Source organism: Varroa jacobsoni, unplaced genomic scaffold (genome assembly GCF_002532875.2).
Source record: "Varroa jacobsoni isolate VJ856 unplaced genomic scaffold, vjacob_1.0 scaffold_919, whole genome shotgun sequence".
Taxonomy (NCBI): domain Eukaryota; kingdom Metazoa; phylum Arthropoda; class Arachnida; order Mesostigmata; family Varroidae; genus Varroa; species Varroa jacobsoni.
Window position 1 is genome coordinate 193,263 of NW_019213821.1, and position 23,666 is coordinate 216,928.

General features: G+C 41.0%; 2 protein-coding genes across 3 annotated transcripts in view; both read left to right on the top strand.

Moving 5' to 3' along the window:
* Nucleotides 1–151: 151 nt before the first annotated feature.
* Rad1 (Radiation insensitive 1) lies at nt 152–1,923 on the top strand. The gene is made up of 2 exons (XM_022841270.2): nt 152–299; nt 591–1,923. Exon 2 carries the CDS (start codon nt 608–610, stop codon nt 1,421–1,423), a length of 816 nt encoding a protein of 271 aa, XP_022697005.1. The 5' UTR covers nt 152–299; nt 591–607; the 3' UTR covers nt 1,424–1,923.
* A 6,597-nt stretch (nt 1,924–8,520) lies between these two features.
* Nucleotides 8,521–23,666, top strand: part of Rab30 (RAS oncogene family member Rab30) — a 38,269-nt gene continuing 23,123 nt past the window's right edge. Inside the window, exons 1-2 of one of the 2 annotated variants that reach the window (XM_086970267.1) lie at nt 8,521–10,132; nt 15,181–15,267. In XM_086970267.1, coding sequence (XP_086826393.1) covers nt 10,127–10,132; nt 15,181–15,267 — 93 coding nt within the window. In that variant the 5' untranslated portion in view covers nt 8,521–10,126. Of the gene's footprint in view, nt 10,133–15,180; nt 15,268–23,666 lie in introns of those variants that run through there. The other variant, XM_022841271.2, reaches the window with a different exon arrangement.

Genomic DNA, 23,666 nt, shown 5'->3' on the forward strand with positions numbered 1-23,666 from the left:
TGTGACTATTCGACCTTATTTCCAACTTTGTCTTTTGCGATGGCACGAACAAATTGAAAATTACCGCCTTTCTACCACCCATTTACACTTTCTCTGACGTCCTCGCCCTCTCCCCTATAGACTGTGCGATGTTGTTATTGGGTTTTTGTGTGTGGTGGTGGAGGAGGTTTTGTCAAGTTGTGCACACTTCCCAGTGTTCCCCAGCTGAGTGCGTGCCAAGAAAGCGTTTGTGAGCAAGGAAATGTGGACGGACTAATGGTGTTTTTACGTGAGCTAGTTTGAAGGATACACTGAAAACGGTGAGTCGATATCTCCAGCAGGTCTTTAATGTTTTCATAGTTGCTCCTCAGACGTCATCTGTTGTCTGCAACGCGCCAAGCCAACAGCCTTTGACTCGCCGGCGACAATAAACTGCCGAACGGCACGTATGACATTGAAGGAATTATATTAAGATGCAGGACGCCTACTACTAGTAATATATGTACTTGCTGAGTGATCCAATTTTCTATCGAAGTACAGCAGAACAGAAATAGGAGAGAGGCTTCTCCTTTCAATTGATTTTATTTGGTTGTGTTTCATGCCATCGTGAGGTTTCTTTGACGATCAAATGCGCAACATGGATGACGACGATGGATATACGTTTGAGGCGATTCTCGAATACCCTAAAATTCTGCTCAATATCATTCGTTCAGTTCGGGTGCTCAAGAAACGCGCAGCATTGGAGATATCCCTTGAAGGATTAAGGTTCATCTCCGAGGAAGATAAATGCATTCAAGTAGTAGCCCTCCTCGAAGAGCAGCTCTTCAAACAGTTCGATTTTCGGGCACACGACAGCGTCATGTTTGAAATTTCGCTCGATCACCTCGAGCAGTGTCTAAATCTCTTCGGGTCATCATCTTCATATTCAACTCTTAAAGTCGTTTATCCTGGCCGCAACAATTCGTTCGTGCTGTTTATCGAAGACGGAGGAGTATTCAGCGAATGCGAGCTCGCAACATTCGAATGCGAAGATTTTATTGAGGTGGAAACATTGGGCGACATTGTGACGAGAGTGTTATTCAACTCCGACTTGTTAAAGGAAATATGGGCAGAGATGGATCATACTGCATCGATACTGAAATTTTCTATTGGCAATGAAAAAGTAGCGCTGTCCACTGCGACAATGAAAATTGAAGTTGGACAGCATTCAGAAGCGGTTGTCCTCTTTGAAAGCAAGCATGATCAAGACCTCAAGTACAATATGAAGGTGCTCAGAGCTACACAAAAAGCTTTGAATTTATCATATAAGTCGTTAATTCGTTTTGCCGTAGATGGAACCGTAGCAATGCAGTTTCTACTTAAAACAGATGCGGGACCGGACTGTTGTGTCGAGTTTCTTTGTAAGGCATTGCAGTTTATCGAGGAGGATAGCGACTTGCTATAAATATCTATGTGGACTACTGAATCAACCGAAACGTGGGCCATGTTTAACTCAAATTAATTATAATATGATAATTAGATTAATAACCATTCACGCTGTATGTATATAGATAGAGCAGGTGCGAGAAAGACAAATGTGATAAGTATGCGCAGCTGGAAGGTTATTAACCCGGATCTGGAACATGCCACTACGAAATCTTTTTTTGTAGAATGCTTTTTTCGTACAGACGACAGGTTACTTACATAGACATGCATTAACAAGTGAACAAATCATTACAAATCGCAAGCAACTAGGTGTGGGCGTCTGTTATCGCATCGATTAACAGTTATAATATGTAAGATATTTTCTCCGTTTATCAGGACAGCCTTTTCTGCCTTTTAGATACATCTGCGAGAACAACTTTTATCACAGATGGCACAGCACTATCTGCTTCGTTGTAATGTATTATTTTACTGAAACGCAATATAACAAACATAAATATCTTATCAGCTCCATGAAATCTATTATTGTCTCGTCATTTCTTTGTTGCTGCTCCCTTCTAGACTTTCATACCTGCGTGATTGTAAAAACATGTATGACAGATCAGTTATCCTGGGCCGATAGTTGATAACGGACAGCTCCCTTTTGATTTTCAATTCAGCTGTTGACTTCTCCATCCGCACAGCGCCGTGTTCGTGGGTCTGTCCTATTTCTGTGAACGAAATTATAAATGATAGTGCACGATATAGGGTGCATGGAAGAGTAACCCGTTTTATAAAATTAACAAACAGGAATGTTGAGTCTTCAAAGTCTTGTTTTTAAACAACATAATTTGTTTGCTAGTGGAAGAGCTGAACTTGGTGTTCGCACGCGGCGACATCTCCTGTGCTCGTGCGATAAGTCAGGGAAATGCCGTCGCCGCTTTGACAGGCCCTGGCGTGAAACAACGTCGGCTAATGACAAAGCTTTTGCGCTCAATGGCTTACGTAGGAGCGGTTGAGAAATGGAAGCAGGCCGGCGTCGCCTTCGAGTATATATATCTAATGTATTTTTGCTTCGTTGACTTTGGTCGCATTCTCATAGCGCTCATAAGGCGAGCATTGTTCGATGTCTGCGTGTTGTTACTCATGTGATATCAGCTGTGAACCTATCGATCAAATGGCTAATTCGTATATACTTGTTTGGGAAAGCAAGCTCATGCACGATGGCAGACTGTGGAAAATTCTCCCGTTCAATATACACTAAAATATCAATATTCTCATTTGTTCATATATAAAAATACCTCTCGCAGGCAGAGAACAAAAGCCATAATAATAAGAATAATAATATCAATAACGTTCTTTTTAGCTCGAAAATGTTTATGCTCTACCTACGCACACATTTGGAGTGCACGATAAGATAAGCACTTGATTATTTGTTTATTGGAGTTATTTTTATTAGGGTTCCGGAACAGCAACGTTTGGACAGATAATGTTCTGCTGTGTTTTTTAATCAAAATGTTATTATTGTTCTTTTTAAAAGCCAGGCGTAGCATGTACTTGAAGATGAAGTCTCACACCGACACCCTCCGTACCTTAGCTTACTTTTCTTAGAAACTCGCTAGAAGCAAAGTGATATCGGAAATGTATTAGGCGAAACATAGTCAAGTTTACGTCCCACTAAATAGTATATTAAAGTCATTAAACTATACAGCTTGCCTGCGGTGTTCATGTGTAACGTCCTCAAAATCAAAAATAGGTATGATGGATAACATCTTATTGTCATATCGTTCAAGACAAAAGGATCCGGCGTTCTCACAAGCTACGCTAAGCTCTTGGAATACAACGGACGTTTTCCAAAGCAAAGTACACCCCACTTGTATGAATAGTATGTGTGGCTTCCTTGATCATCGGCATCATGTGGTCAGCCGTTCTGGCTCATATCCCTTTGAAGACTTTCCCTGTTTCCGTCGGGAACCATCTGTTTAGACCTGGCTGGTTCTTGTTCAAGAACTCGGGCCAGGAATATTACAGCGCCATTGGTGCGTGTCAGCACAAGTGCCATGGGCGCGAGCTCCTTTACGTGAACAGTTGCCTTCGCTTGTGTTGGAAATCATGTCTCCCTTTGTTTCCATTGACAGCAGTACCGCCTAACCACTGCAAGGGTAGGGGAGAAAGGTGCTGAATGCGGCGTCATGTCTCTCTCCCCAGTTCTGACTCCCCAATTTTCGCAGTCGCTGCCAGAGTGTGCTTTAAGACATCGCAGACAGTCTTCTTCTTAATATAATTCCATTCGTGTGCTTTACACAGCCGACCAGTTAGCTAAGTTAGCTTTGCACACATGCGCCCCGTGCTTCATGGAAACGTTGATGCCAATGACAACAACGACTACTTGCTGCTGCATGACAAAGCTTTGAGATTATCTGGAGATGAGCAAGTTACACACGACGTGAAGAAAACGCAGATACTCGCGGGCCTCTGTATGTCTGCCTTCGTGTGAGATCGGGAAGGGTACATATTTTTCGAGTTTTTGTTACCTATATGGCAAGATAGTCCGTTCGTTCATTGTGTGCGCCACGAAAGTATCCTCTCTGGAAAAACGAAACAAAGAGAGCGGTTGCAGTAATTTAGCCATAGGGTCGGGAAAAGAGCCGTGTACACTGCTGGCTCTATTATTGTTGCCCGAGTTGTTGCGATACTCGTCAAACAACGGGTGGATGGCGAGTACGTTCTTTTTATGAATATAGGATGGCAGCAGAGGGCAGGAATTGCGCGCGTGGCAACTGACGCGAACAGAGCCTAATGGGGTCATTCTAGTAGATCCCTGGGTCCAACAGGTATTGTAATGTGCCTGCGTGTATTTACCTACCCCTGGCTAAGCTATGGTGAACGGTCGCCATATGTGACCCACTCTACAGCCATGATAAATGATAGCTGGTAGATGTTTAGGTATTGCCAGAGGGATGTGAACCCAATAACAAGGAGAGCATAGTGCATCATTGTTTACTTGCGTTTTTTATAAACAGCTGGTTTGTCGATGAGCTTGAAAATGTTGTTGAAAGGTTAGGACATCCAGGATCGCAGAATATACGAACGAAGAAGGCCCAAAATTTTTCAAATGACTACAGCTGCCGCAGCTTTAAGAACAAGTTTCTTAGTTAAAAACCTATCTACAACGGCCTGTTTTCTCATCGGTCGTTCGCTTACTTCAATATGAAAAGCAAGCCAGGCTATTTCCAAGCAGCGATTGAAAGCGTTCAACTTTTTTTTCGCTCTGGTGCTTTGCTCAGTATGCGAAGAGGAAAAAACTCATCCGTTATACGGTGCTTGCAACCCGGCGTGCATGCCATTCTATCCATAGGAGTTCCAAAAAGAGCGCTCTGCTTGAAACAGGCCATAATAAGGCTCGTCTATGTCATTTTAAATACGCAGTGGTCATTGAGTTTAATGTTTCTATTGAAGTAACTGTACTTGTGCACACTAGTAACTATACAGATGGACGGCCAAATTTCAATCTTCTTTGTTGTAACAGAGGTACATGTGATCACATAACATCTAAATGTTTTTATTACAATAAGTTCTATAAGAAATTAAGGCTATTTTGGCTACCAAATCTCCGCTAGTTAATAATAATTATAATGGTACTGTGCTGTATATGGTTAAGTTAGACATTATGGAAGTTTATTATTCTTATTATCATTATTATGGAAGTTATTAATCTGTTGATAACCATCATTCGTCTTCTGTTTAGTTTCTTTAACCGGAGGCCTCCGCGCAACTGCCCGACTTGCAAGGTAACAATGCCAGAGGTTTTGTATTTAACAGTAATCGCTGCCTAGGATTATGGAGCATTCGTTAAGAATCCAACGAGCGCACGTACGATTTTATAGCAAACCATTGTATAACTAACTGTGCGTGACGATACGCCATTGCTCTTGACGCTTATGGTGGCGTATAGATATTTTGTTGTGATGAGGTTTTTTGCAGTTATTCGCAATGTTTTCGCTTGATGATTAATTCAAATTTTTTTTTTGTAGTTTATAGGTAGCTGATTTTGTCAAACTGAAAGACCACCTTCTGAATTTTTGAGGCTATTCACGGTGATGTTTTCTTTACTTGTATTAGTCACAAAATATTTGTGTATTAGCTTACATGCGACAATTTTACGTGTACGAATACTTTTGGTATTTTATGCTTTTATTTAATCTTAAAACAAGCAGTACAATAAATAACCATGGTGTAATTAACTGACCTGCTGACGCGTAGATGTTCGAATTCGATTTCTTGACAAAGTTTAGTGTACGGATGAGCTAACCAATCGCGTCACAGCATTCGTGTAAGAAAAATATAGGTGTAATATGTTTGCAGCAGACACATCACATTCTCATGGGTTACTATTGGTAATGGCTATATTTGTGATGTAATGATTACAGAGTTAGCCCGCGCAGCGACTGTGGTCGACCCGGGTAGTGTTTGAAAGCCTTAAACTTCCTAGGAGTTTTGGGTTCATTACAAGAGAGTTCTGCTATTTCTTTTTCGAGACAAGAAAAAATAATGCAAAATTAACACGAGACCTATCAAATGTATTTCACCTGAATTCAAATAGATTGAATGTAAACTCTATTAGGATGTTCGCTACTTTGAACTTGCGCGCTGTTAATCTCCAGCGACAGATATGTAGTAGCTTTAGCAACCTATCGGCGTAATATTGCTGAGATTAGCTAGAACAGCCAACTAAAATTGCCTCCTGATATAGTGCAAAATGACTCAAACTCGCAACTTATCACACAATTAATGACACGTGCTTGTGTGTGGATTTGAATATATTTACTAGTTTAGTGTGAACTAATGCAGTAGTTTCAAACATACATGACGTCGTGCCCTTCAACAGGGCCTATGCATAAAAACCACTTATAATCAACGTTGGAAATTTTATAATATGTAAGGTGCGACGGTGCTTAGAAGTGTAAACGGTCCAAAAAAGGTCGTTCAAAATATAAAGATGTAATAAAAAAATAGTATATTTAGGTGTATTAGTAATACAACAATGGAAAGGAAAGCTTTTGCTCGACAACAGAATGGTCTCATTTGATTGTCTTAACCCATTGACAGAAACTGGTGCATGGATGACAAAAATGAACGGCGAAAACTTTATTTGGACTAACAAGGCTTTAATAGATTTTATCGCAGCCTACCTACAATTCTATTTTGTCGCTAAATTACTAGCGTCGTTTAGAATATTTTTTTAATCACAAGATCCTAATATAAATTGAACTTTGATTTTCTAGAGTGCATTATTACTGCAACTGCGTTTCCGTTGATTGAGATACAGATGTGCGTATTATAGGACAAATTATCAGCTGGCCTAAAAGCAATATGTAACACGTTATCGTTAATAATGACCATTGCCTAATTATTATCTTCGGCTATTGAAAGTTCACCCTTTAGCCTCGCTAATCTATTAGAGGACTTTCAGCAAACAACAACAAAACAATTTTATTTGGTTTCGATGGGCCTTTACTGAGGCTTTACCATAACACGTTTATTACAAAGCTTTCCCACAAAAAATTAATTCAATTAGATCGTTGTTGACTTTTTACGAGAATTAACTTTTGACTTGTTTACAATTGTTATGTGTAAATATGAGAAGACTGGTAACGATTAATGCACGTCATTGCAGATATGATCGTACTTGCAATACAGCCTTTAATGTAAGCTTTCTAAATTTTTTTTTTGGTTAATGGTATTTATTAAATAAAACACTGTTGGGTTTACACAAAAGTCAGAGATAAATAATCGCCGTAGCCCAGCCAACTAAGATAGGCCTTCAAAACAGATTATTGCTGTAAAATCTTTTTTTATGTACCAGAGTGCTACGTAATGCTTTACCTACGAAAACGCTGAGAACACATGTGAATTGACATTGATTTTACTATTAAATCGACAAAACGCTGTTTTAGGTTTCGTCAATTCGGCAACTAGCTTCCTCAGCTCGTCGAGCGGTGTTACCATGTTTCACGACTATTAGTACTAGTGCAATTATTCCATTTACTTTCTGCTTGTCCCGAAAGCGCCATCTTGGGGCAAATTTTATAGGCTCGAAAATTTCCTTTTTGGCAACGGAGACTAGCTTCTGTCAGGTAGTGTCTGTGCAAAGAGCTAGTCGGACAGGTAAGCCTCATTCACTCATTCAACAGCGCTTGCGGGTCTAGTAAATAGAAGAAACGAACGTATAGACTAATAGTTGTTCCAGTAGTAAATAACAGAGAAAGTCCTGTTAATAGAGATTGTTATTACAGTAGTAATCCTAGTAAAAGTAGTAGCGGAAATTCCCTCGACTTGCACTCTGCTTGATCCGTAGACCCAACGAGCTTACTCGCAAGGAATTTGAACCTGTCATCAGCTTGGGTGGCTGGCAAATGATCTCTCCGTTGTCCTCTGTCACTGGCTAAGCGTGCTGTTTTTACCCTTACCATGATATTGAACCATTGGTGTGCTTTCGTTGTTATTTGTGTTTACACATTTACTGTTGTACCACTGCGTTTCTGCTCAGCGCAATAGACGTATGTCGGTGACGGAGGCAAAGTTTATGCAGCCCACGCATGCAGTCGATCCAATTTTTCTCATTCACCAAACGTTTGCCTTTGCTTGGCATTTCTCTGTATTGGTACTCGCCTTTTGGTAAATCCTCATCATATGTCGCAATGAATAACCGATAAGAGCTCGAATTGTCAATATCTTTATTGTTGTTGTCACCATTTCTTACTGTTAAGGTTGTTCGTCTTTTGGCTGCTATTCTAGCGGCGTGCCATGTTGCCATCAGCAATCGGCACCAGCGAACGAATTGGATTGCATTTATTGTGGTTACAGCCGACGCAATGGATGTTGGGGTTGTTGTTATAGTTATTCTTGGAAAGTCAGGTGAGGGGTGGCTGAAACATGTGGAGGAGAACGAAATCACTGAATAGCGAGCAAATAGCAACAGCAGAAACGGCGGCAGGGAGAAAGGGCCTTTTATTCAAGGGAGACAAGAAGTTTCCTTTCTGCGTTTGGTTTTTTGCCTTTTCTGCTTTTACGGCGGCGGCGGCAGCAGCTCACCCTTGCTGCTTGCCTCGTATTACACACCCGCCACTCGCCCATTAGTTGGCTCGATGCGTGGTCAGATAGAGTAGCCATTGACACGCAAGCTATTCAACAATTGACATTCGCTTGACAGTGCAAGCACTGAAAGCCATCTGAGTGAAGTGTTTGCCGTCATTGACGGCAACACGCCTGAACCGGCAACAATCCTCCTGACAACAAAGGAACGGTCAATCGGCAGACCTGCGAAGCAGTTTTCGGTGGCATTGACGTGCTTACCACCATCTTCAGAGCTACATATATGCTAGCCTCACCTTATTCGTTGTGCTGTTACAGGTGTAGTGGTGACGTTGTGGGACAAGTCGCTACAGCTTAGAGAGTACAGAAGTGTTCCGAAAATGTTAATATAATAGTGGCGTAGCAAATGCCCCGGGCATCTCTGCTTTTGCTATGACGAAGAAAAAGAAGTGCAAGAACTAAGAAGCACACCTTGAGCGAGGATTGTAGGAACAAGAACTCACTAGTCCTTCATTTCATGTTTTTCGCTTGAGTTATTCACTCGTTGTCGCCGTTAGCATCGCCATCGTTGTTTCAAGCATTAGGTGGAGGATATATATCATACATCTCATATACACTTGGCCATTCTGCCTCCACTTGGCACAAACGTTCGGACCAGTGAAAGTCAATAGTCGTCATACTTTTTTTTTTTTTTCGAGACGGTTGGATCGGCAGTTGTCCCTATGAGTTGACATCAACCAGGACGTTAATACACTGTAGAGGGAGAGGCTACGCGACATTTGCGACGCGGTACTGATTGGCACTACCAGTGCTAGTGGTACTGCCAAGATCTATTATTAGTTGACTAACTAGCCGATAGTGTTTATGCTTTGTTTGCTGTACCCATTTTCTGGACCGTTTTCAACGTACATGTGCGTGTGCGTGTGCGTGTATGTATTTGGCCTAGGCTCGCCTCGTTCGTAGCTAATCAGTGCCCCTGTAGCCACTTACACAAAAGAATACATTTTATTATACGTATGATACGACGTTCAGTGAGGAGTACCGAATCATCCGAGCTGTTGTCCACGTCCTGTCTGCTCCTCTAATTGTACCAGTGTTCTCTGAGTGCTCCCTGAATATTTTCACGGCCATTGTTTTTCGCTTCCGTTTGCGAGGACCTCTAAAAATAAGTTTCTACTTGTTTCCAAGAAGAAAAAAAAAAGAGGCGACAACGGTTCCCTTATGAAAAGAGTACTGATGAAGCTATAATACGATTGGTACTATAATAATAAAGGCAATACAGTGCTGACCATAATAAACAACAGCGTACGCGAATGTTACTGCTGCATCTGCTTTCGGTTTGTCTCTTTCAGTTGCTGCTATAGCTTTGTACACGACTATAGTACGGGCGTAAGTCGTATTATCTGTGTTTTGTGTGTGGGTACCATTCTGGATAGTAGCAACAGCGACAACAAAGGAGCCTATTTGTCAGTCGAGCTGTCCCAACAGGCACAGGCAACTAACGTTTGAATTGTGCGACGGGTGCCATCTGAGCGTGGTTAGGACGCTGCTATCCAAGTGTTCCATTATTACCAAGTTCGATTTATAGTCACACATTCAAGGACATAGATAGAAAAAAACGACAGATCATCTGCCTTATACAGGATCAAGCATGTTTGTAAGTTTCGAATTGAAATAACAGTAACTTGTTGTGTCTCGTGGACCAAAATAGGCCATGAACAGTGAGATTAGCCGGCTGCAAAAATTTCGAAATAAACATCGTTGCAGCACACACGAGTATCTGGATTACAGCTACTGTAGTCATGATTGATATTTAAATTGTGTAGTTATCAAGGGAAAATGTTTTTTAGCTTTTTAAGTGTACCTAGGTTTCAGATGGAGCTCATCAACCCAGTGTATCGGTTTGTGAGGTAATAGTAAATTCTCATTGTTCGCTGTTGTTGTAGTGTCCCAATATGGTAGGTGTCTTTCAGCGTTCACGTTGCGTCTGCCTCTGTGAATAGAAGTCCCCAGTTGTTCGACTAAATTGTATGCAGTTGCTCGAATATCCTACGATATTATAAGTGTATGGCGGCATTACGCCTTCATCCCCAGTATATCAAAACACAATGCCAAAGAGAACGAGCGACCAAAGCTTTTGTTTTATACCGTTCAGCTTGTAATACCTGTATTAGTTTCTGTCTGCTTGTAAATTAAATGATGCAAATACGTGTGTGCTACTTTGCTAGCTGCATTTGTAGAAAAAAAAAGTAGAGCTTACAAAGTGGGTCCAAGCATTCAAATACCAAGCTGTGTTGTACATGACACTACGGAATCTGTTGGAAACTTGTAAAATACTATGTTGAAATGATCGGTAAAATAAGTTATCGAATGTGAACGCTGAACTTCTGACTGCTCGCAGTGCTGTTGCCAAAGGACAAGAATAAGATTTCATCTAACTAGGAAGAAGGAAGGTCTTTGACTGTCACATGTGCAATTATAAAACAACACAGATATTAATCTGCTTCTGTTTGTGTTTGCGTCAGCATTTTTATACAGCTCTAAACAGTTCGCACTTGAATGACCTCAAGATAGGACGTCATCCTTCGGCAGTTCTAAACGAGTCACAAATTTCGTGTACTTCATAGCTTGTGTAGCAGTAAAGCCGAAAACACTCTAAAGCCGAAACCTATGAGATGTTTTAGGCTAAAAGTAGATTATGGACCAAAAACATTTTACTACCTTAACACATGGCCTTCAAAGCCCGTTTGAGTTCAAGGTAAGCGGTAGCTATACACATTTGCACATGTTAAAGCTCGGTGCGACATATACTTGCACGCTCAGCCAAGGCAATGCTGCCTTTGGTATTCGTTTTCGGTATTCTGAGGAAAGATTCGATCTGCAATACATGTCTATTTTTATTTGTCCGCTGCGAAGTGCCATGTCACAGTGCTGCTACTATTGCCGGTGGGTGGCTTGTTGTCTCTGTGTAAGATTAGCACTACTGGCGCCGTTAGTATCAGCGGATGTATTATTGGGTCAGTACATGGGCACGCAACCTCGACCAAAGAGAGGTAAATCAACCAAGCAGATAGAATAGCGACAGGCAACGCCACTTCAGTGCTTGTTCCTCCTGGGATCTTCGTGTCGTTCGTCCCTCGTTGACAACGCTTGGATCTGCGACGATATCTTTTTCTCATTCGCGCTTGAACAAGGCATCATCAACCGGACAACAATGCCTCAAGACACTAACGTAACAGCAAGTGAAACTCTAGCGACAGCGGCATCTATCAATATACCACGTAGAAACTGCAACGTACTACATTAACAAAAGGATGGCTCGTTCGTCGGTTATTACTTGGGTTTTACCAGCGGCATCGCTGCTAAACGAAGCAGCAGCCAAACATTGCGGCAACAGCACACAACTAATCTAGTAATTAGTTGTTACTTCGGCTAAAAACTGTTCGGATCTGTTGCTTAACGCACATGTCTGTCATTGTTGTCGTCGGCTCTTCTTTTTTTCACAGCCTTTCCTTTCGCGATTTTCTCTTATGCTACGCCTTTCCACTTTGTTATGATGACAAGTACTGCGAATGCGACGCTATGGCTGCCGCCGCTGCTGCTGTACGTGCCGTAGCACCGATTGGAATTGTAGATGTTTTCTTTGGGTCACCTGTCATGCTGCCGCTCCACTAGCGCTGTTCGTAGCGGTAAGAATATGTTCATTGCTGAGCGAACTAACTGCGCGTAAAAACCTGCGTAGAAAGGCTGACCTCGTCCGAATGAACGAAGGATTTTTGATTCGTTTTGTGACTTGTGACCGGCGGCTGGAGCCCGCTGTTGTATACTGCCGGATTCAAGTCGGACTTAGCTTTTAAGAGCCTGACTGGTTGGCTCTTTTCACAATTAACCGTAGCAGCGACAGTAGCAGCTTGCCAACGACAGCTTCGTCTGCAAGCAGACTTGGGATTTCGGCTAGAGATTGGTGTTACGCAATTCTCGCGCCAGGTCAAGGGTAGCACGCACACACATGCATATATATATATATATATATATATATATATATATATATATATGCAGGCAGAGATAGACATACGGTAGTGCTTTTTTAGATGATCTTTTTTTACAGTAACTGCGGGCAGTTCACGAAAACTAGACGTGGATAACTTCCGTTTGTGGCAGTAGCAGCGGTGAACGCTTGTAGTAAGAAAAATGGGGTAATTGACCATGGTTTAGAGGTGCACAGACAACGCCGTTCGTTGGCTAAATTGCTGGGTGAGATTCGGCACCGCCAGGTTCTTAACTTCTACAGAAGAGAACATGTTTACGGTCAGGTATTAACACTCTGCTTTGTCAATCGTTTGCGTGTGCTCGTTTTGTTTTAAGAAGAATTTGTCGAAGTAATGGACGAATAATAATATATCGTAATGTGGAAGAATATAGTGAAATGGCGCGCATGCTTCTATGATCAGGGGGCCACCCATACGGGAAGGGGCAAAAATGTCATGAGATACTGAACGTCTAGCAACGCACGCGGGCTTTGCAGGATACTAGTAATGGTCACCGTTAGATAATTATTGTGACTTAATTTTAAATTGAATGACGCCTGACTTAAGTGTTTGGTTTTTGTGATACTTCAGTAACGAAAGATAGTTCATTTGGTTTATCAGATAACATCGTCTTGTAAGTCTTATTGATAAAACATGTTTTACACAAACTTACGTTTTAGTAGTTGTTCGAGTTTCTACAATACTTTTGTGTCCAACACATTAGTAGGCATTAACTGGAAGTTATATTGAAAAAAGACTTGGTATTACCAGACAGCCTCTGAGGAGCTCTGTTTATAGATTGTCGGTATAGACCTACGTAAAAAGCGGGACTTCGTTTGCACGCTGCCCTCCTTTGTCGCATATAGATACGTATGTTTTACATATAAGAGACATGTTATAATTTTTTTTGTCTATGTATCTCGTTCTCGATGAAAACAAGTCAGGCTATGTCCGTGTGACCTTTATAGCAATTGAAAACATGTTGCTTCTTTGATTGAAAACACCGACCATAGTCCATGCCAGCGTATGTATATATATATATATATATACTTGTTGCGGACTTCAGAAACTGACCAAGTTCCTTAATAGCGATATGCAGCGCCATATCATATTTAACGAGCAATTTAACGTTTCATCGTCGTACAATAATATAAACTATATTTTCGAATTTGGTGTTGAATATGGCTACTCTATCGGTATTGTCTCAATGCATCGAACGAGTATATGCACTACCCCGACAGCCGTTTGTGTTGCCAATTGACCCATCTCGGTGAAAAAATCCAGGCACAATTTGCTGTTTACGTTATTATAAGCTTAGGATTAGGTCGAGGATAAGGGAAGATCATAGCACCGAGTACACTCGCAGGAGATAATATTCACTGGAATATCACACCGGCTGTATATTAGTGTTCCATTGTTGGTACGATCTACCGACTTGTGGCGCTGGACAAATCGATTATCAATAATAATTAGCCATTTTTTATATTAATTTCTTGCTGTCGATGCCGGTTGATGTTTTTAACACACTGAAGTATGTGCCTCTATTTATATTAGGCTTGGGATCAGTAATGTAATGGCGTGCGTGTTCATTTTGGGAAGTGTTAGAGAATACGCTAAATTTAATAATAAGGTTTGATTTTATATTGTGTTCTGGGATGAGCTTTCATAGTGATTCATTTCTGACAGCGAAATACATGACTGAGTAGAGCCCCAGTAACAAAAAGAGGGAACCAATTCGGTGAGAAACGCCATTATAACAAGCTGATGTTTGCTAACTCCAGTCTCGTAGCAGCCAGCCTGATCGTAGTAAAGCCAACCGAGTAAATTCTCTTTTAGGTTGCAACGGAGGCCGTTGTTGTTTTTTTTTATTGGGTCAAATAACACGGTAGCATCCCATATGTACACGTCCGGAGCGCGCTAGGTAGTGTCAGAGCAAGCCCATTCCAAAAGTTTCGGCAGTTATTCTCCTGACTCTTTTCGTTTCGCGTGGTTAGGATGTTGAGTGTCGTTCGTAAACCTGAGGATATACGTATAGCTGTTTTATATAGGTAAATGATTCGAAATAATTCACTAATTCTATCTACCTCATAAAATTAGCTAGAGCGATAGGCTTTTTAATGGCAGATCTTAAATTTGCTGAAAAATTTGGAAACTAAGTGTGCCAAGAGTAGAAATTTACGCTCTAAAGTAAATAAAAAAGATATATTTGCTTAATGGATAGACCTATTACTGGTTTTAAAATGCGCTCATTTAACTTCCTTAAAACCTACTATCACAAATAGCAGCTATATGGGAAAAGCATTAAAGCGACACTCACTTTTTAATTTATACGCTGGCTACGTTCGCATTGCTTCACTGGAGCGCACCAAGTAGGCGCCAACCTTTGTTTAAAAAGCAACAACCAATTCAAGAATTTTTGTAACAAATTATGTTAGTTTAAGTGGTATCCATTGGTAGAATACAACCCTGACTCTCGTAGTAGCAACGATGTACGTGGGCCTGTATGTGAATGTCGCTAAATTGTTACATATAATAGAGTTGGTTCAGCGGTCTTGCCCCATTCACAGTGTTTAATAATGCACCGTGAATATATGACATATCATGGACATTTGCTCTATCCCTTTGTGCCACATTTATGTTCTTGTTTATTGCTAACATTTAGATTGTTTTATTTCAGATGGAAGATTATAAATTTCTGTTCAAAGTTGTCCTCATCGGCAATGCAGGTGTTGGGAAAACTTGTCTGGTTCGACGCTTCACACAGGTTCGAATAGTTTACCGTAGCAAAACTTGATAACTTTTTGAAATAGTAATCGATCATTTTTGTTAAGTTAAGTAAGCATATATAAAAAGTCCGGAAATAAAGCCAAAAGTTCATTTACGTGATTACGCAATGATAAATATAGGTTCTGAATCTCAGTACTGATGATGATAGAACTAATTATCATTAGCGCTAGGAATGACTTCGCAGTGCGCTTGCTCTACTAAGGCATCGTGACGTTGGCATTTGCATGTGCAAACTCCGTTTCCTCTTGAGTATCCCCTGAATTTACCAAGAAATCATTCACTAAATAGTTTTGCCATCGAGTGTCTTCAGAAGGAGATAACAGCTTAATAATAATGCTAAATAATAAGCTGGATAATGGGGATCTTTTGTTTCGACCAGTCGGACAGAGTTGGTGTTGATTTGACTTATTGGTTTATGATGATGAAAATTCGTTAAAAAAAAATTAGAAAGAAAAAGGAAAGCACATACGATCGCTTTTGCATATATCTTTTTATTTTCCTGTAACATTTTATTCGTGTCTGCAAGTACTTGAAAACCTGTCATACGCTTACTTTGCATGTTTCGCGACTTCTCTACATAGCTCGGTTGTGTTATTTCGTTGTGTGAGTTATGACAAGATGGTACATAGGGACCTGTGTACACGCTATCACATCGTCACGCCACACCTTCATTTCCCTGGCGTGAGGCTTCGCGAACGGTTGGTTGTTCTTGTTATTGAAACACTCCTTTTTACAAAGGATTTCTTTACAAGGCTCAGCGAGTATGTCGAAACGATGCGGCACTTCTTAGCGGCGACGGATACTATTGCAGTATGATATAATCGAATATTGCCTAAGCTGTCGGCGTTGTTATTTGACCTGTTGACTAAGGCAGTTTGTGTGGCCTATTGGTGTTAGATAAACTTGAGCAATTTGAAATTATCTCGGCTAGAGACGTTGAGACAACACATTGCGTCATGTATGGGCTTCACTTATCTGCGAAGAACCACAGTTTAAGTATCTAACGAACATTTAACAAAAAAAAAAGAAATGGAAGTTAATCATGAAAGGTTGAGGAAACGATTCATACATTTGTTTAGCATATACATTTTCATATCGGTAATGTTTATTTGCATGCTGGAAATGAGTAGAAACTACAAGAATTTCAACTTAGTAATCACTTCTTCGCTTATTTCGTCTGCTCCACCCCAGTTCTCTTTGCTTTAGAATCACGTGGGCTCGGGCACTTAAGGCCACCGCCAACAGTCAGTGTCAGCACTGAACAGTATGTCAGCACTATCTGATGCTGCTGGTGCTTTTACTAGGCAGGTTTTCTACGGCGACTAAGTTCTAAGCGAATAACTCAAGGCTGCCACGTTTTATACAATTAGGAAGCCGCCAGGCTTCATGGACACGTGGGCCATAGATTGGGCTCCATCGCGATGCTGTCTCTTGCAGCTGGCGACATTAGCACACTGCTGGTCGCATTTAAGTTCAGGGTAAAATTACTAGGGTACCACAATACATACACGGTAATTTTTTTAGAAAACAGATCTTGGACATTCGAATGTCGCCAGAGTGCCCCATTGAACCACTGCCGATAACGTGTCTGTTTTTAAATGTTTCGATTAGAGCGGTTTAAAGGCTATAGAATTGCTCTCTCAATAAGACGCTAGCGAAAGCTGGGCAGGACGTTAGAATGGGTGGGATAACAGGGAAGGTTAGACGGACCTCTCGTGAGTTTCATGTATGTCAAAAACGAGCTGAACTTCGTTCGCTAGACTGTAGCGATAAGTAACACGGTAGATCAAAGCAATAAACAATATGACAGAGCAGTGATCGTAGTAAAGGAAGAAGCAGGCGAACTCTCTAACGTTTACGCTTGTTGGAATCGTGCTACCTATAAATGGTTCACTACACCTTGTACGCTAAGCATCACAATCTAAACAGAACAGCGGAAATGCGATTTCTCGTATCTTGATTATGACTAGGATAGTTAGATGTCTAAAATGTACATCTAAAATGCTGATGTACGTTTTGCTGTCAGATGCTCTACTCGCGTGGAACGCTGCTTACGTTTTCTTACCCTTTACGTTCTTTCGTTAATAAGCTTGTGATTGTACAAGTATTAACATTTCTGCCTATGAAATTAGAAATACATGAATTTCAGGTGCGAATCACGGAAGGTACGCATTTGTTTCACGCTGTAAGTCGTCCGTCGACTACAATAGTAACATTGTTTTTCGAACTCAAAACATGTGTTCCAGCTTAAAACAAATCCTTGTCAAATACGCACAGCCTACTGAATGTGCAGTATTTTGGTGTGAACGGTTCACCATTAAGGCATTTTAAGTAAACTTTATTTTCTCGCATATTTACCGAATCTGAACTCCGATGTCATATGCGCAAACGAGCTCAACGCTTAGTTCATGCCTGAAGTAGGTTAGTGCCAGGGCGTTTAGTCGGCTGGTACGAAATAGCACATTCCTCCATAGCGATCTGTCCAGGTTAGTGATTTTACTCTGTTTTGTTAAAGCTACGCTTGGATACATTCAGCGTATGAGTGAAAGGAGTTATATAGCTATGGCGTGATGATGTGAATCATCTTAAATAAATTATGTTATTGACTGACGTACATGGCAAGGGAAGACAAAGGAATTCATCTGTAGACCTTGTGCGCTGCTAATTAGCCGAAAGTACACGTTCAAATCACGCTTACGAGTACAAGATGAAATCCGTTTAGTTACTAGACATAATCAGCCATTTTTAAAGCCTGTCGGCAGACATTGCCCAAGCTGTGTGTAGATTTGCGGACATGGTCTGTAACGCATTTGTCGTACGGCCTTTGACATGACAAAAGGTATACATCGGATTATTCATTGCGACGAATGAAAGTTGCCGCGCCGCTGACTTCCTTGTATGATTAGAGTTGTACATATATATATATATATATATATATAGTTGCCGAAGGGAATTCGCGCTTTTTCTTCACAAAGCCCGTATACAGCTGTATAGATATTCATCCCAAATATATTGGACTTGCAAATGTATTTTTGCGCCCTACTAGAGCGTGTAACGATGTAGGAACGCACGAACTGGTTCGTACGAACTTGATTGTATCTTTTGATTGACAAAGCATTATAGCTGGCAAAATAGTAGACAACCCTTTACCACTACTTTCAGTGGTAAAATTTTAGTTGCATATACTCGTAAGCGAGCCGTTGCGCCGTCCTAGCCATAACATTATCCTGATTTAACTTTGCAGGTCCTCGACTTCTCCGAAATCTGCCTACAGACATGTGATTTTATTTCGAATTATTGAAACATTTAAGGCCTACGGCAAGCATGGTGTCCCACAATCGATTAGCTTGCTTGCACGTAGGTGATTTGAAACAAAAGTGCGCGGCTGATTTAGTGACGGAAAGTAATAAGGTAGCGCTAATACGTCGCCAAAGAAGTTCAGTCAGCTCGCGTGACAATCCAGTAAATATAGGTAGCTTTTATAGATGCAAATTGGCACGTGCACAAATGGATAAACGTGAAAATAACAACCAAAAAAGCTTTACGGCCTATTAAAGTCCAACGTCTAACGGTTTAGCATTATCTTAAACGGAGACATAAGGATAACCTTCTTGATCAATTTCCCAATTTGCGGATGTTTGCTTTAATTAATCACTATACGTGTCACGCTTTTTCGTATATGTAAAATTACTCGAAATAATTAAGCTAATCAGTATCATAACAATAATCAGCTAACCTAGTATGAATTTACGGATGACATCTATGGATATAACGGTTATCGAGTGTCTCAATTTTTCCTATACAGGTCGGATAGGATAGATATATATATCCACATGAATCGAATAAGGTCCTGCCAAATACAACACGAGGGGACAGAGTCACCCGTTTCGGAGCAAGTCGTCGACCGCAGGTCGCTGCCAGTAGAAAATAAGTTAACATATGAAAAAAACGTCTAAAGGAGAACTTTCGTTGGTAGTTAACAGTAGTGACTCTATATGAACTACAAGAATAAAATGGTAGTTTATGCTGCGACATGAACCAATTTGGTACCATTTGACTGATGCCCGGTTGGCCGTTTGACCACTATAGTTTGCTGCAATCTTTGAACTGTGTTGAAGTTATGGCTTTGCTACCACTATCGGTTGCTCTATTACTGTGACAACAGCTGTCAAATGATGAATAGTGAGTCATCATTACTGTTTAGCCACTGATACTGCTGCTCCCGCTGTTCAAGTAGCTAATGGCTGGACGTGAACTACAGCGGATCGCCTGACGCAAACACAGCCGACTATGCGCTATGGCGCAGCCGGGAAGCCTGTATACTTGGTCACTGGTGTCTATCCATATGTATATCCGTATCATTGCTGATTCTGCTATAGTATCGACGGGTGTAGCATAGCAGTGCAAACGTCAGCGATACTGCTACGTATAGTGGTGGTACATTTCACTGGATCAGGAACTGACTCCGGCAGTCAGTCCTGGTGCACGCTATGGCGTCAGACAGAAACAGCTGTTGCTGGATTTCTTGCTCCACTACAAGTTGATTGCTGTGACGTAGTAATGACGGCTTTACAATTGGAAGAACGTGAAGATGAGGTAAGCAGAGAAGGTTCTCGGAAATCGAAACCGTGTCTCCAGTATAAGTACTGTTATTGCCAGGAAGAGTTTCTGGCTAATTGCTGATCACGGTAGTTATGATAGCTGAACTATTAGCATGATATAATTATGATGGTTTTATTTGTGTAGTCGGCATACTGTATGCCAAACAATGAAAGATTTGCATTATCGGTAGAAGACACCTCTAATTGCTGGAGAATCACTTTTCGAATTATTCTGGCCATTTTTGTTCAAGTCCCCACGTTTAGCATTTCGAGTAGGGCTCGAACGTCAACACTACGTTAAAGCTCAGTAACGCTAAGGGGACGATTTGGTCTCGGTAAATGCTGTACCGCGAAGAAACAATTATGACGAATTGACATTGTATGCGTTCAAATAAAATAATGTTTCCTTTTTTTTTATGAAGCGGTTTATCTATCGGCACAATATGTGAATTCGGGCGTAACTACATGGTCATTTAGTTGCAAGTATTTAGACTAGATTTACATCGAGAACCACTAAGGTACTACTGACGCGGGAGACATCCTTAGCCACATTCATAGTGTGATTTGTGATTTTATCTACCTGTCGCTTTTGAGCCTCAAATGTTTATCTGAGTAGCCTGAAAGCTTGCATGAAGAACAGGCCTTCGAACGGATTCGAAAAAGGCAACTGGCTCAATCAGGCACAGAATTACAACTACTGATGTAATGTACTATCGGCACCAAACAACCACCTAAGGTCCAATCCCTAGGCATATCGTCTTTTTGAAAAATAACATAGCTTCATCGCACATAGCTCCATAAAAGCGCCTAATCATTCCATTGTACCTCCAACTGTATGCGCGGTGTCTTAAATAGCAACAAATGCAATCAAATGAAATTAACAACAATTCTACTTCTAGGACCTGTTTGTCAGTAGACAGCGCTCCCTAGAAGCTGCGCTATGGGGATCTAGCAGAGTGTTTGTTGTATGTAAACGATTGTCTCTTTTATTGTTAGACATCATATGCAGCTCGTAGCATCGGGCCTGCAAGTTTCCGGACGGTAAACGCCACTCCCTTTGATGAACAGCTACCATTATAAGTTCTCATAACAGTACTATTCCATTTTAAAAACTGTGAGTGAAGGCACAAGGAAGGCAAAGATAACGCGACAATACAACCCGCTCTCTTAGAAAAGATGGCGGCATCTCCTTTGGAGAATGGCTGTTCTTGCAGTCCTACGAAACTTTGGAGAGAAGAGATAGAAATTAAATTCAATGGAATTGACATGTATATTACTTCATGTAGACGCGCTTAAAGCAGCTCCATTTGGCTGGATGTAGACGCCTTCAAAATACCTCAACCGCGAAAACCACACTACTGCCACGGGTCGGCGAGCTTCATCCAAGTTATAATTCGCATGAAAGATTTATGCAAAAGTAAAACTAAAATAAGGATATAGATGAGAGAGAAAATAGAAAAGGAACGATACAAATATTAAAGAAAAAAAAGGAATGATAAGTGTGCAAATGAATATTGTTAACCAACAGATTTATACCAATTCAAAGGGAGGGTTGCCGCGTCTGACGAGTCACGAATGGAGTTTTAAGAAAAACAGGAATGGGTCCATTGGGTGTCACATGCGGGGTTGGAATCTATTGGAATAGCTAGTATATGATTCAGTAGTACACCCGGATTTATTGTCAGAGGCAATAAGTATGCTGAAAGTGAGGCATATCGACAAGGGGCAGCCAATGGCTGACTAACCGATGTAAAATCGTTAGTAATATGGATCCGAAAGTATAATGATTATGTAGAACATTTTTATTAATAGTGCTATAACACTGCTCGCGCTATAAAAGTACTGACGCGCTGTGTGATCTGCCGTCAGTTGATATTGGGCCTTGGTTCCTGAAGATAACGAAATTTTTTTACATAGAGAATCACATATAAACAGGTCCCAGTGTTTTTTTGAAAAGGTGACAGGATATCTAAACAAACAGTCACTGAAAATCAAATTGTTATCGTTTATTTGAATACTGATAAAACTTACGCCGATACACGCGGAGCCAGTGTACTTAAGTCAATCGTGTGAGTAAGTGAGCTTACGATCGTTCGACATGTCCGAGTTGGACGGAGCAGCGCCGAAACGTCGCAGGTCCAATGCAAGTGTTCGAGAACCACGGCTAGCTGTTGGAGATAACCTTGACAGAGACAGATGCCTTTTCGGTCAGGGATCTAACCGTCGTCTCATCCGGCGGAGACCAAGGTCGAGATTTCTTTTGAGTCCTGAAAGTTACTATGAGCGCATACTAGGAGGTAAGATTTCTGGTACTGACGACGACGACGATAAACTGCAACATGTGTTCCAACAAGCTCCGGTAGGTAAAACGGTTGATCCCCGTTTACGTTCACCCACTACCGAGGATTCTGTTGAGGCTGTTGAAGATAGCAGCACGGGTATACTCGACACCTCTGAAGCTGAAGACACAGGTGTGTTGGTAGAGGCCCCGACGTCTGAAGTTATCCCTAGTGAAGATGATTCGTTTACTGATATTAACGAACCTAGCTACACGGGGATCTTCAATGCCACGAATCACTTCGGAATTGAAGAGGTGGAAGGTGCAGTCACAGATGTCCAGTATGGAACTCAGAGACTGAGTCAGCTGGAAAAGCAGCATATGCTACAAGCGAAACAAAATTTGAAGATTCAGATGGGTAAAAATAAGTAAAAATTTGTCGGTAATAAAGCGAACCTCTTATTGTTATTTAAGCAATATATGCCGTCCGGTCCCGGTGTCATACCCAGCTACTTATTATACGTAACGAGTCGAAATGCTACCTTTCGAATACAGTAGTATCTCAGCAGCACCGCTTTTTGAAAATTATCGATTAAAACCATTAATAAATCCAGTAGGCATCACGACATCTTGGTGTTATGATTTTCATACACGTGTTTACGCCATTTTGGATGTTGCCGAGCGCTGGTAAGAGTTCAAAATACTGTTCATCAATCAATGGTATCACCCACCTTCCATTTCTGTGTTCTTGTATTTGAAGATAACGAATGACTGTATATTTAAAGAGTTGGCGATGTAAGGTGTAAGCAACACTCTTTTTTTTCCGAAAATTTAACAGCGGTAGAAAATAGTTTTTAATCAGTATTTTTATTGAAGCTTCGTCGGTCAGTGTTTTTATTAAAGCTACGTCCGCGTGTACCGCGGAGCCAGTGCGCAATTATAAGTCTTAATTTAAAGTTACTATAATTTATGATTATTTATAAATTATGATCTAATTACTAGACACGTCAGAATCGCACGGGGTCGCTTTAATATGCCGCAGGCCGGTTCCTTTGTTTGAAAATCAGTTGACACTAAGGGCAAATTTCAGTGAGTCCCGAAAGTTATTATGCGCAGAGGTGCATCCGCTAGTAGTCACTACGATGGAAAATCTGTAAACTTTTTGGTATGGAAACCTTGCTGTGGCTCTTTCGTTGAGTAATGGGTAATGAGTCCGATTCCTTTTGGCGTTTTGTAAAGCTAATGTAGTCAATTGAGATAAGCGCGACGGATATCAAGAACAATCCAATAAAACTGGGAAGATGCTCAACGCTGTCTCAATATCGTTGTTCGAGTTCCTCCGATAAATTTTATAGAAAAAACTCCAATCTATTGATATTCGGTTGAACACTGAGAATATGAAACATTTTTGAAAAGTCTTATGGACTGAATACCCCTGCGAGAACTTCCAGTTATTTTTTTCCCTTTCTATTATACAAACAAATGAGGCATTTAGTT